This window comes from Hippocampus comes, unplaced genomic scaffold (genome assembly GCF_001891065.2).
Source record: "Hippocampus comes isolate QL1 unplaced genomic scaffold, H_comes_QL1_v1.1 scaffold107, whole genome shotgun sequence".
NCBI lineage: Eukaryota > Metazoa > Chordata > Actinopteri > Syngnathiformes > Syngnathidae > Hippocampus > Hippocampus comes.
In genome coordinates, this window is record NW_017804846.1 from 1472119 (window position 1) to 1490672 (window position 18554).

The window sequence follows — 18554 nt, forward strand, 5'->3', positions numbered from 1 at the left end:
CACCATTCATGACATGCTCAGATTCACCCCTCAGATTCCTCCCTCGCTCCACACAGCTCACTCAAATGCAGTGACCTGATGATGGAGCACAAGCAAGTAGGGGGGATGACCTCAAAGATGGAGGCACCGTGTTTTGAGGGTGCCCTTGTGACCCCATCAAAAGGACCCAGAACAGTGAACATGTCTGATGCCAGCCTCGGTTCATTTGGGTAGATGACTGTTGGAGCTCTACCCATGCCAGACTCCTGTGTCATAATCTGCACAGCCCTGCGCTACTCCCACAGCTACTGGAACACGTAGAACGTATCGTTCCATCTTTTTTTTTTTGTATCTGTTATGAGAGTGTGTTGTGGGGGAGGTTCAACCGTGTTTGCAGCTCATGTAGTCTGTTGTTGGCTTTGCTTGAGTGATGAATACAGCCAGAGATGCTCTTTGCTTTCCACAGAAGGGATGCCACAAAGCTGTCCTGCTCCAATGCATTGATCATCAGCAAATGAAGTGTATGGGACATGCAACGGATGCGCCCAAATTCAGTTAAAGCCCTCTGTCTAACAGACCCTCCCCATTCTCTCATCTCTTCTTTCAGGCAGCTCAAAATGTGGTTTGCTGTGTGCTCAATGTCCAGCACACCAACATTCAGCAGCCCTGCTCTCCTTTACACTGATGATTCCCCCACACGTTCACATCAGTGCCCAGTTATACAGAGGTATGCATGGGCATTGCGGTTGCTCATCCAGAGATCGGTACTGAGGTTGATGACACCTCCATCAGCTCCCACGAGTGACTGGACCTGCTCCCCTCTTATTTCCTCATACAACTCAGGCAATACAGTCCCACTAAAATAGTGCCTTGACGGGATCTTATATCTGGGCTGTAAATAGGGAACAAGAGAGTTGAAACCTCTCCACTCCACCGCTGAGAAAAGGTCAAGATGAGTGCAGATCATTTTATCAATCAACTCTGTAATTTTTTTTATTTTATTTTTTTCCTGGGGGTGGTTTGCAGAGAATGGCTTCTTTGCTGCATATCCAGTACTGGTGTAAAGGAGATAGATGGTATGCCCTTAGCGACCCTCAGCTAACCACTCGTGTGTTGAGAAGGAATGCTGTTAGGAGAGGTCAATGAAGAGGTGACTGATCACAGTGGGCTTTGTAACAAATGGTTATGTAGCGATGGTGTATTGTAAGCTTTGTGGGTCTCTACCTAAACTTATTCTGCACTTGCAAATCTTAGACATGGCGTTGGAGGGATTATCTTGACAAATATTGAAATACTACAGAAGTCCTTTTTTATTTTTGGTTGAGAAGGACCTCCATCACCAGATACAGTATTGGTCTCAGTGGGGGTAAGGTGAGTGCTACTACTGCGACTGCTATTGTGAGTGAGACTGCTTGGTTCAGTGTCAGTTGAAGTACCTCTGTATCACTCAGTGTACGAGAGAGGTAGGCTTTTACAATTTGTGTTCGGCTATACATGTACTGTCCATGTGTGTGCTATGTGTGCGTAACTGATCTGAAGACTTTGTTATTCATTTCTTTGTTTAATGATCTGTGATTAATGCAAGCATCCAGTGATGACTAACTGCCTTGTCCAATGTATTATTCTAAAAAGCACCGTGTTCTGTACGACGAGCTTTCCAGTTTTCCAACTGACTTCATATCACCAGCTAAATTATAAGCAAACAGATGAAATATAAATACAAATACAGGCAGTGACCGACGCAGCACAAGCCATTTACAGCTCCGTCTTGTCAAATGCACCACATACGTTAAGAAACAAGTTCACCAACTAACTTGAAATATCATACAAACCAAAAAAGAGGCGAGCTGAGGAAAACTGAGTACTGATTCGAAACACCTGAGCTGGAGTCAAGCCAAGCAAGTATGGAGTGATCATTAGTCACTATCCGTGTGTGAAAGTGCAACAAGTCTGTCTCGTCAGGGGTGGGCGCTGTGTGCCTATCATGGAGCGTGAACAGTGAATGCATTAGTAGCTACCCAAACACGTCTGGATCGTGACGATCTGTAACGTACTCGTTTATTCTCGCACTCTGCAAAAATGCACGATCTGTAACTGAACAAAAACGAGTATCCGGATCAGTCCTACGAACAAAGCCGCCCTGATTACTAATTAAAACGAATGAAATTTGTAAAACAAAACTCAAAACGAAACAAAAATGAACTCTGATGAAAAATGAATAACTATGATAACCACCCAGCAGAATGCAAATGACAGGCCTTACCGATGGCTTACACCCTATTAGTGCTCCTCTTTGCTTTTTTGTGTTTTTTTGTTCATAACAGAAGATGTTTGTTCATATTACCAGGCCATTGTGCTTTTTGCTATAGTATATGAATAGGCGACACTCACCGTCTCATATCTGATTCCTTTTTTTTTTTTTTTTACATATATATTGTCTGCATTTGAGAGGTTTGTGTAACGCAGGCAGTAAGTCATGGGAAACGAAGGCTTTACTTGTGTTTCACAGAGAGGAGAGCCGTGTGCGGTGGCTGCAGATAAGGGAAGATTGACGAATGAGCGGAGGCTTGTTTTTCGGAGTTAAAAACGGAACAGGATGAGACAAAATCTCGAGTGACAAAAATACTTGGAGGACACATTGAAGCACAGAGAAACAAAGTGAAAGGCCTTCAGTCTCCTCAAGGCTAAGTGTGAGAGGAATGAGGTGGCTCTAAGATGGTCAGGAGAGAGTTGAGAGCATGCTTGTCACACACTCGGTTCGGTGGAAGAAAGAGTGCACCCACACTGTACAGCTCAGAGCAGCAGTTTCCACACACACATGCTGTGAACTCAGAAAGGTCAGAAAGTCTCTGTCCAAACTAGTACATAATTTAAAATTTTAAAGGCCTTTCTAAGAGTGTACATTACCTACGAGCTGATGATGTGAAACAAGGTAAAGGAACATGGTCAGACAAAGATCATGCCCCATCAATATTACATTGGAATCACCGTCATTTCATGTTTGATGGCTAATTTACGAATCCGATTTTGATCCATGTTTAATCAATAGCAATAGCAAACGTGGCTGAGCGAAACTATAGGTAGCTTTCCCGTGACGTCACTACTGCTTTGTTTTTTGTTTTTTTTTCACTCGCCATCTTGGGTGAATAGCATTGAATTTGATTGCATGACACGCTTCTCCGCGGCACGGTGGACTCTATCTGTGTCATCGGGGGTCACAACAATGCCAAGAGAGAAAAAGATGGATGTTTCTTTCATAGTCCGAAGATAATTATGTACCGGGGGCTGGGGCCAGAAGAAAGGTCTAAAAAATGGCAAGTGGCTGGGTAGGTGTAACTTGGCCTGGGGATGTAATATTGCTTTAACTAATTGCTGCCTATTGTGCATTTTGATACTTGCACAATAGTTAGGATGCCTTTGCCTCATGCCTTTCTGAGAAATATAATTTTTTTTTTCGTGCATACATTTTTTTACGCCATCTTTGAATACTTGGTGCCATTTTTTTGTTGTTTTGTCTGTTTTTTGAGTCTGTCGGTGGCCCTCTTCTCTTGGGCTGTTCTCTTTTGTCTTGTGTGATAGCCATTATCTTTTGGCCCTCTAGATCAAATATTTGATTATCAAACTTATTTGCTCAGGCTCAGTAAAACAGTGGCCAATTGTTCTGCAAAATGGAGATAGATACTGAGGACTTTGTGGCTCATCCTGGCCTCGATAAACTCCATCATTGTACGAAAGAGCATTATAATTTCTATCGCAGATCACTTTGATATTAATATTTCTAAACAACTAAAGAAGCAAGTAATAACATCTGAGGTTTCATATGCTTTGTCTGAAAAAATGCAAAATGCATCTTGCAAGGTGAGCCGAGTATACCAAAAATTACTTTGCCAAAGCGAAGTCTAAGTGAAATGTTCAGTTGAGGAACTTGAGCTTGGATGTTTGTAAAATGCATCATCTTTTGGGACTTTGGAAAATAGATATAGAGGAGGAAACAAACCAAAAAAATTCGATTAAAGGAAATTGGAAACAACGTGAAATTTTTTGCCACATTTTTCTCATCCTCATTCATCTGACTCTGACTGAATGCATTGAATTGATAGCTTCCTTCAGTAAACAAGATATTGATAAATATTTCACGTTGTCCGAGCGTGTTGCGATTACTTTGAGATAGCCCAAAAATATATGACCTTTACTTTTACAACCCATGTTGCAAACCTCACACTGAACTTGGCCAAGTGTGAATTTGGCCAAGTCATCACACCTTTTTTGTTGCCTTCTTAATTTACACTGTCCATAACCCTCTCACATTGCTGAATTAGGTTTTAACACTTGTCATGAACGTGGTGGTGGAGGACCCCAAAAAGCAGGCAGGAGGGAGGAGTAGGGTGGACTTGACAAAATACATATTAACAAAACACTAAGAAAGCTAAATCCAAAACAAAAACCTGAAAACAACAAGAACTCAAAGAAACAAACTAAAACGCATGGTAGAAGCAAAAACACAAAACACAAACCAACAGAAACAGAAACAGCAACAGAGACGATGACCCGACACCGAGTGGTCGGACAGGGAGTCCTTTAAACAGAGAAACCTAATGACATGATGACCAACAGGTGTGCCGCTATAGGAGGCCTACAGTGCCACCTGTTGGTCACAAACAGATCCACGTGACAGTACCCCTCCCTCAAGGGACTGATCCCAGAAGTCCCAAAAAGTCACCCTCGGACTTGGCGTGGCTCTGCTCGACGTGGACATGACTCGGCTGAACGTGGACGTAGACACGTGACTCAGTTTTAACGTGAACGTGGATGTGGCTTGGCTCAACGTGGACAGAGCTTGGCTCAACGTGGGCGTGGGATGCCAGAAATAGGGACAGGTGGCAGCGGTAAGACGTGAGCCGATCGAACGGGGATGTGCAGCAGCTGCAGGAAGTGCTCCGCCAGGACGAGTATGGGTGGCAACCGCAGGATGTGCGCCGCCAGGACAGGGTGGAACCTTTGGTCCAGCAGGGTCCGTCTTTTGTTCGGGTCATTCCTACATGAACATGGTGGTGGAGGACCCCAAAAAGCAGGCAAGAGTCCTCCACCACCACCACCGTGACAACGCTAATTAAAGTTTGATGCGTAGCATGTGTCGGTGATGTTTTGTGAGCAGTTCCTCTGGCCACCGGTGGAAGCTCCCGCTTCTCCTGCCTACTTGGTGTCACACTTGGTGTCACACCTGGCATTACAACTGCAAACAATCAACACTTTTACTTAAGTTAGGAGGACAACACTGGAAATGACAACCTTTGATTTGGGTTGGGCTGGTGTTGGCCTCGCTTATCTTACTTTTGGTTGGGTTCTCCAGTCGTTTTTGTTTGTTTGTGTGAGCTTATTTTTGGCGGGGTGAAATGAACCTATGGCATTTGACCTCTCTCCTTTTTGCATTCTTTTTGTGCTGCTGTCTCTTAATGAGCCCAAGAGGCCATAACATTCGGCGAATAATCAGTCTTGGACAGCGCGTATGGGTCAAGTTCCTCCACACAGAATAACTTGCTGCCAGTATCACAGTTATATATCAGCTGGCAAGTACACAATGACCTTTGAGAATGTGTCAGAGATTTTCTCAGACAAAGTTAAAGAAATGACTCGGCACACAGTGAAAATTGTCTTCAATATCGGCGGGAGGTATCTCTGAGGGTGAACGACGGTTGTTGCCCCGAAAATCACGCTCAGAGTTCCCTGTCCACCAGTTTGACCTTTTATTGTTACATATGCAAAATACAAGAAAAACACCGCCCCCGATATTTGCATACCGCGTCCCCGGTCCGGCCCCTCGGTAGTGATTGGTTACCTTGGTTTAAGCTTTGAACCACCGGTACGTTGACACCTTTCTGTCTGGTCTACAATGAATCAACAAGTTGCAGACTTTGCAGACGATAAATGTCGCCTGGGCGCAATAGGTGTTCTCAAATCGTCTTTTGTTGTTCCACAACGCTTTGTTCCCGAATTGTTCATTCCCACTTTGTGGACGAGTCTAGCCTTCTTCCCTCTGTTCGCCCCCTTGCATTGATGTGATAATTGTGGACTTCGAAAGCCCTCCTCCCAGACGGCCGGCGCCTTTGCGCAGAGGCATTTGGGGGCGCTGGATACACACCAAAACGTTTAGACGTGCCCAAATTAAATGAAACTTTAAACATGGTACCATTTTGCTCATAGATTTCTCTTTCAGAATGCCACAATACAAGTTGATGATGAATGTTAATAGGCCTGCGCGTGTGTGTGTGTGTGTGTGTGTGTGTGTGTGTGTGTGTGTGTGTGTGTGTGTGTGTGTGTGTGTGTGTGTGTGTGTGTGTGTTGCACATGTAACCACCTTATACAACGACTGTAGAAAATCTGACTTCCCAGAATGCCTTACTCTGAGCTGCGTGCAAGTGACCTATAAGTTTCTCATCAATGCCGAAAACATGACGTCATTTTATCATCCAACTTCAAACCAAATGGAACTGGGGAGCGGAGCGCTTAAGCGGAAGCACATTTGAAGGACAGTCCCCAACATTCTTATTAAAATCGCTAAACAAACACATAAACAATGTTAACGTTTCTCAATTCCCTGGGCTATTTTTTTAAATAATATTTTTTAAATTCATATGACACTTGAATTAATGTTTTCTGTACATAGGCTCTGACAAATGAAAAAAAAATAAAGCTTTATGTTAATCAGCTTAGTAGAAGCATCCGTATAGAATATAAGTCTTCCTTCCGACATATATGAAGGTAAATGATATCAGAACTCAATTATTCATCCAGTTTACAGCAGTGATAATCATAGAGAATGACAGACGGGAGTTCAGACAAAACCCTGATAGCAGGTATGATTAGATACTGTATAGTCCCAAGTAAAACTGCCCTAATCGTTTTTCATTGCGAACCATGTGGGTGAATTTCCTAAAAAACGTATCATTGTTTGATGAACACAATTAACTGTGACAAGCACACCCAGTTCACCCTGAAACAGAGATTGACGTTACGTGCCAAGAGAGCTTTGTTACACATTAGCGGCTGTCGTTAAGCATCACAGGTGTGGGAAGCAACGGTGGTCATACTTCTCATCTGCTTTGCACATGACACTTCTTTTGTTCCTTCTCTTGTCCATAACAGGAATAGAGGTGTTTTTGAAGTGCTGCACAGTAGAGACCAAAAAAATAAAAATAAATAAAGCAATCTTATTGGCTTTGAATGATTTTGTTTCTGCTGCAATTTTGTTGGATAGCATGTTTTTTTTTTGTTTTTTTTAATGAGGCAGTTTTATTTGTAACGTAGCAATAAATCAATGAGATTGGAGGACGGAAGCACAATGTGTTTTTCATCTGAGCAGTAATGCTCTTGACTTGTGAGATGCACAATAACGTACAGTTTGCTAAATAATGGGAGGATTACGTTGATCCCCTATAAATAGAAGCATTATAAAGCTAAGTTTACACTACTTTCCTACCAATCAAGGTCACGTTTGCCCATCTCGTCCCCCTCGGCCAGCCTTGCATCCACAAGTTTTTGCATCAGATATCCCCGGCTATATTCGAAAAGCATGCGTGGAATTTCAACTAAATGCCTAAATAGTGTGGGAACATAAGTATGAGTGATTGTTTGTCAATATTTGCCTATAGTGGGCGACCATTTCAGGGGGCATATAACCTCTCACCTGAAGTCAGCTGGGAGAGACTTCGGCACACTCGTAACCTTATTGAGGATCAGCCGAATCGAAAATGGAAGGCGCTTCGGCCAAGTTGACAGAACTATAATAAAAATACACAACACTGTCTGTCTCCTGCAAAGGATTGTTTGTAAAATTGAAAAAGTGCGATCTAATAATTAACTCATTAGCCTCACAATAACTCTCAATAAGTCTATTTCTTCTCCCCTTTCAGATAGATGGAGTCAATGCAGTCTCGCTTTTATTAGATGTTTTTATGTTAGTTCTCCTTTTGTTTTTCAGGTGATATAAGCTTATACCGCTTTGGTTAGAAGACAAATTGTATTTGTACACCTTGCACAACTCTCCATCCTGCTGGCCAATCACTGCGGTTTCGCTTCTTGTAGTCTGTAAGCCTGACTACATTCACCTCTCTCTCTCTCTCTCTCTCTCTCTCTCTCTCTCTCTCTCTCTCTCTCTCTCTCTCTCTCTCACTCTCTCTCCGAGATGTACCTTTAGTTGTACAAGGCATTTAAAGTAAACAGGAAATGTCACTCTTTTATATATATTATATTAGGCTATATATTTTTTTTAAAATCACCCCACTGGCCCCGGCACACCTATGAAGGATGTGGGGTCACATACGCATAATCCATCTGTAAGGCTATTTCCAAGTGCCCACTTCACATATCTGAGATCTCCCTAGGCAACTCCATCATCTGCCCGTGGACATCTGCTTGCAATACCTTATAAACCTGATAAACATACGTGGCATATCTTAACCTACCGCAAGACTCGAGCAAATCAGTGTCTTCTTCCATGATTTGAAGAACTACCAGCGTGCCACATTTTAAGGGAATAAGAGAAGCCACTGCGACTGGCGATCAAACAAGTTGGCTATGTTCACATCCATAATGGCACAAAACACTAATTTCGATATGTGCCTTGTATGGGTTAATGAAAATACCAAAACTTACTTCAGCCCGCCCCTGCACAGATTTACACCACACCTCATGCAAAACTTAGAACTGTCCATGGAAATAGAGCCCATTGTAATGGGAATTTGACATATAATACTGGTAAAATGTAAGTACCTGTTGGTACCATTGAATGCTGACCAGTTATTTTGCAGATAAGCAAAGTTGCCTGCTCATGCACTCGACTACATTCTGTCGTAGCTGCTCAAAGTAATTCAAATTTATTACATTTATCTGCCTCCTGCAGTCAGTAAAATGTTTCACTTTAATTCCAATGCACGAATCATTGAACAACAGTTTCTAGTAACACCCTGTTCACATCAACACTCCTCACAGTTCAAGCCATCGTTCTTGATGCTCCTCCCATCAAAGGACTCCCATACTGTTTAATAGCTGAATATAGGAGGTAGCCGAGTTGAGGATATAGAAAGTCAAGTCAAGGGAATGGATGCAAAGGACATGGGGAATGCGGATGAAATAAATGTGGTGAAGGAAGAGATGTACATCTGGGAGGAGAAGAACAAGAGGGAACAAACCCAAATGGGAAAACAGAGGGCTTGGGGATGAGGTAAGAGAGTATAGAAAAAAATAAAATTCAGCACAGCAGGAAAACATGTAGCAGAAGAAGTGTTCGAGTGGATATTGTTGAGTCTTGGAGCGGCTAATGGAATGTCATTTGTCAAGGCCATCTTGAATCCTCTTTAAATGCATCAGCAAATGCACCACACTCGACTCAGAAATGGCAGCAAACAATGCACTTCCTCCGAGCTATTTCGTATTTCACGGTACGGTTTGGGAAGGCAAACTCATTGGGGGTGTGATAATAGCTGCATTTCTACATCCATTTCATGACATCCTACCCGGCGTGAATCAGTGCCATTTTCCATGGCTTTCAGTAAACTAGAGGGACTTTTACAGTGCTTTGTACTGACATCACGTAAAATATGATGATTATCTCACAATTGTAATTCTTTGGATTCTTAATTCTCCCTATGGCCGTATATTGAATGTGATTAGTGCTGCTGCTGCTGCTTCAGAACATCCTCTGCCTTTATGAGTGCAGTTTGCATGCTGAAGAAGAATGAGCAATTGTCTTTATCAAATTGAGTTTACATTTGTAAACGTCCTCAGCATTCAACCCATCTGAGTAGTGAACATAGTGAGTGCACAGAATGGTTATTCATGGCTTTGGGTTGCAAGTCAGATGGGCTTCCTCCCTCAGTCCAATGACATGAAGGCTCTTGTTGTCAATGTCATTCTGATTGGTAGTCTCTCTCTCTCCCTCTCTCCCTCTGTTCTCTGTATCTGTCTGTTGACCAGTGCGGGTAGTGCACTCCTTGAGAAATCAAAGCATTGCATCATTTCTAGCTCCATCTTTGAGATACAGTTCCATTTTGATTCATACTGCAGTGAAAGGGTAATTTTTAAAAATATATATTTGAACAATGTCAATGCAAGAACACAGTCAACGTAATATTTAAATTGCAATGCAGGTTGAAGGTAACTAAAGGTTGAATGTCTAATGATGTTATGGAGTGGACTGCAATGTGTTGAAAGTCAATGAATCCAGGATGCCATTGATGTTTTGTTGACGCCTTCATTGATCTTCTTTCAGTTACAGCAGTCCTCAAGTGGCATAGAAATAAAAACGTGAATGATAATGCATTTAGCGCGAAATGACGCATTGTGACTTGATGACAAGATGGTTTCCGGTTGACAAAATTGTTTTTGGGGGCATGACATATGCCTGTAAGGCGGCCCCAAAATGAAATCTTGCGTGAGGTCACATTTTCGGTCAGGTGCGGCTTTGGACGTAATGTTTTGGTGACAATTAGACTTTCACTTGCCCCACTACACTCATTGTATGAATCTTTTAAGACGAGCAGTAATCGGAATAGCGGATGCTAGTGAGGCCAACCACTATTCTCATTCACCACCTGTTTATTTCCATACTCTGAGGACGGCGCAGATGTATGTTGGCGTTTTGTTGCTCCACAGCGTGTTATAGTCCAGTGACAGCAGCAGATGGGTGAGTCGTAAGTCGTCCGTCAATTGGCCGACTGGAAGACAAGATGCAAAAAAGAAAAAAAACACGCCATTCGTCGACGTCAAGCTATAAACAATGCGGAATAATAAAGTCAAATATAGATGAATTAATCAGCCCCTGTTGGAAACACGGCATAAGGACAAAACGTAAAAAAAAACTTTGGAGCAGAATGCGTTGTTTTAATCGGCATCTGGCCCACAAACTGCAGATGGGTGCTGCTCGTATGGCGGCCCTTACGGTATCCAAACTGAAACACAGAAGTGGAGATGATTGAATCACACCGATGGCAGCATTGCACAACACTCAATGCTCAGTAGGCAGATTGAGCAACATCTGCTTGGAGCAATTTGTTTGGCAAGTCAGATCGTCGAGGCCGGCGAGGAGGGCATCGGGAACGTTGCACCGTCGAACTCTCTGCGGATTTTGATTTCACTGCAGATCCAGCGGTCTCTGTCCTTGCTTCCCATTAAACGGCAAGATTTCTGATGTGCAGCATTGGAATCCCAAACGTGGAACCGTTTTTGCACTTCCTGCCAAGGACTGCCTGTTGTCCATACAAAGGGCAAGGGATAAGGCAGTTGGGTATGCTTCAATAAACACTGCGCTTAATCGAAATTCACAAAGGGAGAAGTGTTATGTGCTGTCCTGCAGCACAGACCGAATCAGGCGTCGTGTTAACGAGTCACAGTTGGAGGAAATGTTCTCTTTCATGTGAGGCAGTGGGTCTTGTTGGAAAAGATTACATTTCAAATACCAGTTTAGGGATGTTTTTTTTAAGCCTTGTATCTCCACAGGCTTTGTACTGTAGCTCCTGATGCTGGTGGGAAAATAAAACCGCAAAAGCATGACTACAAGCAGAGATCCAAATGTGGTGTTTGTTTCCTCCCCAACAGATTCAGAATATAAATCAGGCACACCGAAACATTGGGGAGAAAATCTGGATGACTTTGTGTTTACAACTAGGCTAAGTTTGTTCACATTACTAAAGAAAGTAAAACCAAGACTTGCAGTTTTTAAGAGCTGCATGACAAGAGTTGTGCATACATTTGCACACATCCCGTGATTGAAAGGATGTTTTTTCTTCCAGCCACTAGTCTCAAATGCAATTGTTTGTGTCGGGCAGGAACATATTTTGGAAAATGTACTTTTTAATTGCTTTTTGCAAATAGCTCAGTCTCTGGAATGCCTGTTCACCGATCAAGTGTGAAATTAAGCAATGCCAAGTTCATTTTTGGTTGTGTGCATTTTTTCTGAAAATATGTCACTGCGTGAACTGTTATGCGTTTCCTGTCATGTAATCTTGGGTCCAATTCACATAATGACTGTCTCCTCAATGACTTTCTCTGCTCATGACCTGGGAGCTCGAGTGGGTGAACATCCAGAACAACTTTCAGGCAAATCCCTGTTTCTGGCTGCCCTCACGACAGTACTTTGTCTGAAACACTTTGTCGAAGCCAAAATGTTTGTTGGAGGCACCGATTAATGTTCGCTAACAGTATTAGCTTCTGTTCACCGGCACATAATCGACTGATGGGTGGTGTAAGGGTCACTCCTGAGTTTGCAATCGGCTACACTAACTGAGTGTGTAATTTAGCAAGTTGATGATTAAGTGCTGATCCCACTAGAATAAAGGTTTTTAATGTCTGAACGGGCATTCATTTTTTTTTTCCCACACTCAGGTCTCGACTTCTGTAAATAGATGCCACTTACCAGCCGTAGCTCCTCCCTTGGCCGTCATTGTAATTTAAGATGTGCTTGCTAGTGGCTCAGCGGTATATTCATCGCTCGCTTGCATGAGACAGGGCTGCCCAAAGACAAAGGGTGAATTTTAGCGAGACAAGATATATGGTTGTGTAAAGTAGAATAGAATTCTGCATCCTGAGGCTATTTTGACAAAAGCAAGTTAGATGTGTTACAATACAATTTATTCGATATGTTCAAGTGCTTTAAAGAAAAAAAAAGTGTTTTTATTGTCTTCATTCTATTGAGTATTAAAGATTCCTCCGGAGACCTTTTGAGTCCAAGGTCCAACTATTGACCTTGTTTGATACGGGGCATTAAATGTTCAATCTTTCACGGGGTTTCCATTTATCCTCTTTCAAGCTGGTAATTGAATCAGGTTTAAGGGACCAATCCCCTACTTGGCTCAATTTAATCCAACTTTCTGTGTTGTTTCGCACAAAACTCCCCAAATTCCCATTACCTGGGTCGTTTTGGACAAAACAACCCAGGTAATGGGATCAAATTGACCCAAATAGCGGGTTGGTCCCTTTTTTGACTCATATTGGGTTATTTTGGACCCGAAGGTTTTTTTTACATTGAATGATTTTGATATGCGAGAAAAGTGCTATTCTTACAAGAATGTTCATGGTTTTGAGAGGAACTTTTTTTTTGTTTTTGTTTTTTTACAATTTCATGAACCTCTTTATCCATCCATCCCTTTTCTAATCCGTTTATCCTCTTGAGGGTTGCGGGCAAGCTGTCCTTGTAGGGCAGGGGACACCCTGAACTGGTTGCCATTCACGCTCACAGTCACACCTAGGGACAATTTTGAGTGTTCCGTTTACCTACCATGCATGTTTTTGGAATGTGGGAGGAAACCGCAGTACCACGGAGAAAACCCACTCATACAAATTCCACACAGAAAGGCTGGAGCCAGAATCAATCCCTGCACCTCTGCACTGTGAGGCCAACGTTCTAACCAGTCACCCACCATGCCGCCAACTTCTTTATCGTAACAGAAAATAGAGTGTTGTAATAGTCAAACGCAGTTTGCAATATAAATCTTACATTTTCATTTCATTTCCTCGAGAACTGTACAATGTACATGTGTCATTAAAAAGGCAAAACTTAACTGGGACCATGGCAAAATGCTCACTGAATTTGATAATTACAATTAGCTATAAACTACATGCATCATATCAATTGCAAATTTGTAACGATGTTTGACTGTATTATTCCTGTCAAATAAAGATTGATTATTCGTATTAGTATCTTCAACTTATCATTTAATCTTTTAATTGAACTAAAACTCATTCATGTGATAGTAATTTGCAGCATTTGAGTGACTATAGTGTTTTTTTTTTTTTTTAAGCCTTGTAAAAGTGATAATCTGTCATCCACATTAGCACACATTAAGTTCACAATTAACCTAACTTTCCTCTGTTATGTTGGATGATTGTAATTTCTGCCGTCACTAAAAACAGTCATGACATGTGTTGGTTCTTCCGTCCAGAATATTTCTTTGGGAAATGGCTGCCCGCATGCACAGACTGTTTTATTTAGTGCAGTTTGCCATATGCACATTGTTACATAAATAATGTGTGTTTAATGTGTGCAGAATGTGTGTTTATCTCCCCCAGGGGCACCCAATAGGTCGATTGCGATCGACCAGTAGCCCACGGACTGATCCCAAATTGATCGCGATGGGTGTAAGGTGAGATGGGTGGAGAGGAAAAAAAAAAAAGATTTGTCTGTATGTGTGCATGTTATGGATATGATATATTTTTGTGTTAAGTGTACACTACACCCTAAGCATCCTCTCGGTTTCACTTTTCAAAAAAAAGGTATGAAAAAAAGGAATAATATTAAAAGAGCAGATCACCTTTATCTACAGTGGCACGTGACTGCGTCACCGGAAGTTGTTAGCACTCAGCAGTCTGCAAATGCAGCTTGTGATCAGAGCTTTTGCGATGTATCTTTTATTATTATTGTTATTGTCATTCAAAGTTTGTTTCGTGTGCAGTCCACCGATGGCACTGTGAAAGAAAAAGAATCTGGAGCCGCCGGGAGAAGCTTTTTAAAAGAACACACGTGAGGAACGATAGTTAAAACGCTGCAAAAGTGTGTCCCATACCTCCGCGTCAAGTCTCTACTAAGGTAGCTAGTAATTTCCTTTTCTCAAACTCACAAATACTTTTTCTGTTTTATTCATGGCGTGCGTGCGTTTGCACGTATATGCATGGCTGCGGGTGGGTATATGCGTGCACGTGCGCTAAGGGGTCGATTGCGGGAGGCTGGTTGCTTGAAAAGTAGATCTAAAAGTCACCCCCCTAGACCTTGACATGGAGATCTCCCAGGTTTCTGCAGCTGTCAGACAGAGTGGTTTGCAAGCAGGCATCAGACATGTCGCCTATTCTATCCTCTTTTTGTGACAGCGTCTTCCAGCCTGACAGCCCCTTAACTACCTTGCCCATGTCCTGATTTCCAAATGTTGTCATAACTGGGTGCTGACATGTCATCATTTCTACGCCTTGGAGAATGGAAGCACTCACTGTAAAGTGGCAGTAGTGCAGTGGTATTGTGAGAGCGACAAGATATTATAACAGCTGCAGCGACAATGATTCATGCACACCAAGGGCTATTAAACTGAGTCATATCCATCTCCTTCTGTTTCAAGACAAATGTGGAATTATATGACTCAACCTTCAATGCCCTTTGGTTAGGTGAAATGAGTTTATGTTGAGGCAGGCATTTTAGAAATGTCAGAATCATAGATGAGGGGGAAAAATGTTGGAAAGCTATGGACATGAAGCTCTTAACGGGGAATTGCTTTCTTTCTAGAGAACGAAGATGAGATTACTGCATGAGTAAAAAGGTCATGTGAGGTCACAAGTACTTCATTTTATCGTCTCCATTATTGGACTGGTCCATATCAGATAAATAGGATTGGGAGGGACAACCACTCTGATTATTATTTCACCTACCCTCCACTCCATTTGTTCCATTTGGCCTCTTGGGTGCAAGACACAGAATAGACCACCATGTCCTTGTTGCCTGCTTTCAATTTAAAACCACCTTCCATTGTACACCACGCTGTATGGCCCACCTTTCAAACACTTTCAGTATAGCAGAGCACCTTGTAGTTGTTGCTCCCTGCAACAAAACTGATAAGTGTACATCTTCATCCGATCATCAAAAGCAGTGGATACTTGGAACTCAAATTGTACATCAATCAAACTCAGAATTCACCCTGAAATTCTCAAGAACTTTAGGTCTAAAAGTAGGACAAGAATCCCACACGCTTGAAGACACAATATCAATGAAAGAAGCTCGACATTCTGTTCCATGATGTTACTACTTCTTATACGTTTGGTGTATGATTAAATATGTTCTCTTTCTGTGTTTGATTAATGCACTTCACTCCAGTGCAGTTGAGTGTTCTCACCTTGGCAATTTTACCAGCACCGAGACTGTTTCATTTTTATGAAATTTTGGAAAAAAAAACAAAAAAACTTGAAACACTGAAGTCACAAAATTTGAAGCGCGAAGTGTCCATGGTTCACTGTATTCTAGATACCACGTATTGATAATGCAATTCAACCATTGGCATCTGGATCAAACTCAAATAAAATCATGAGAGAGCTACCCATCCTTATATCGTGACAAATGTTATGTTGTTTAATATCAGTGAAGGTAGTAACTTTCCAACATGTCAACAGCAAAGGAAATGTGGAAAAAGTTAAATGTCTACAAGTGAACATTTATTTTCGCTGGATGTCTGCTGGCGAAAGAAAACCATTTTCAGTTAGAAAGACTCAGTTTTTCAACTTTAGAACACAGAAACAGGCATGGCGGTTCATCTTCAGCTTGAAGACCACCACGCAGACACATATAGTCACAGTTGGACATCAATTCTCACAGATATTGATCTGTGCAGGCCATACCCTTGAGCAAGGTGATTTTACACTTATCTCCACAACACTCATCTCAGCCCAATGTTGAATTTGTGGTGCTTTGGAGATTAAGGGAGCAATCCCATGGTATTTGTTTCGGGCTGCTTGTTAGTATTGCTGTTTTTATAATGTAATTGATGTAGCAGGTCACTTGTGCGTGCAGTGCTTCTCAATTATTTTCTGCGGCTTGTACAGTTATTGGCTACAAGCAGTGTAAACATCTTGGATCGAGGCTCAAAATATTTTTTTTCTTTTCAGAGCACTTTTGTGAATGCATGACTTCATCTGCGGAGCAACTTTCCAATTTTGTGGAGCATATTATTATTTAAAGGCCGGCACTGTAGTCAACTGGTTAGTACGTCCGCCTCACGGTGCAGAGGTGCAGGGTTCGATTCCGGCTCCGGCCTTCCTGTGTTTGCTTGCGTGGGTTTTCTTCGGGTACACTCTAAATCGTCCCTAGGTGTGATTGTGAGCGTGAATGGCGGTTCGCCTGTGCGTGCACTGAGATTGGCTGGCAACCACTTCAGGGTGTACCCATCTTACTGCCCAAAGACGGCTGGGATATCCTCCAGCACGCCCACGACCATTGTGAGGACAAGCGGATTAGAAAATGCATGAATAGATATTTTGCAGGGCCCTGTAGCAAGAATTTTATTCAACAATAGTAATATGACAATCTCATGAATGACCAATTCATTTTTTTATATGTTCAAGAGTTTTTATTTCATATATTCACAATGTGTATGACTGTAAACCATTTTCTTGTCTGGATGTAAACCTAAATCGATTACAAAAAAAAACTACTGCAATGTAATTTGAGAAAATTTATTGTGCAGACCTCACAACTCAAAATCAAAACTCAGGACTCAATTGTGAAAACAAACAAATAGTATTTACTGACATTACAAACATTTTATTCAACAATACATTAATGTTTTTAATCTTATAGGCCACCTCTCTTGGCTGACATATGGTGTCATGTAACATAATTCATTTCAGATTCCCTTTGGCAAATAGATTTTCTCTCCAGAATCCAGACACCTATTCATTTTTCCACTATTTTGTTGTTCAAAGTTTGATGTTCTCCGCTTTTACGTGGTTCCAGACAGAAAAATGTCCTTCATCACCCCAAACACATAATTCCCATGTTAATGTCCGTTTTAGGGTAACTTAGCAATTAGCATGGTTTCTTGGTATTTCCCCATCATCCCTTCATGAGAGCGCGAGACTTGTCGGAATAGAAGTGTCACAGTGGTGATAATTACTGACTTAGGAGTGACATTGTGCTTATTCACAGAAATAGCCAGGTGAACACTGTTGCTACATTAAGCTAGCTTGTGCGCCGTAAGTAGCATCAAGCTAGTCGAGCCTTGACCTCTGATTGACGCATTGCCTGACTTTAACGCGTGTGCCTCCAGCCCAGCAAAGCTTTTTGTGAAAGGCTCGACGATCAATTCTTAATTTTACAATTCAGTGTGGTTTGATGAGGCGCAGAATGCAAATTTTTCCTTGCACACCACTTATTTTGAGCCTTGTTGGGTGTTGAGGAAAAATAAATAAATCAGCTCCAGTCATTTCGAATTTGAAGAACTACACATTCCTTTTTTTTTTTCAGTCTTGAAAATTCTCCCTGTGTGTGAGGATGCGCGTGAATGCGCGTAGGCGTGCATGCGTGAGTGTGTGTAAGTGTGTGAGTGTGTACAAATTAGGCCTGCTGAAAATAACAAGCAAGACCTTTTGCCTTACGAATGTGCGCCAACCAGTCCTGGTTGCCTCCTGTCCAACGTGAGCTGGGATAGGCTCCAGCCCACTCGCAACCCTAATGAGGACAAGCGCTAGATAAATTGGATGTATTGATGGATGGATGCAGGCACTTGCACAAAGAGACCCGTGGTGGTTATTTGGCACCAATCCTGGACCAACGTTTATTAACTAAACACATCTGAAAAATGAAGGGGGTGGCGCGAAGACAACACTTATCGGGCATCTAAACTAGCATTACACTCAACCTATAATCCTTGATTTAAAAGCATTGTGTTGCTGTTACTGATGTTAAATTGCTATGTTAATTAAGTCTAAGTGTCACATTGAGAAAAATGCCCAGTTTACTGCCTCAACTCTTCAAAAAGCTCACCCATGTATTTATTTTACCCAATGGACCCCCATCAAATGATTAAAGCAAATTTTAAAACCCTTAGTGT

General features: G+C 42.0%; 1 protein-coding gene across 1 annotated transcript in view; it reads left to right on the forward strand.

Moving 5' to 3' along the window:
* Positions 1-213: 213 nt before the first annotated feature.
* Positions 214-18554, forward strand: part of LOC109519575 (uncharacterized) — a 70619-nt gene continuing 52278 nt past the window's right edge. Inside the window, exons 1-2 of the mRNA XM_019876202.1 lie at positions 214-296; positions 587-706. Coding sequence (XP_019731761.1) covers positions 214-296; positions 587-706 — 203 coding nt within the window. The remainder of the gene's footprint in view (positions 297-586; positions 707-18554) is intronic.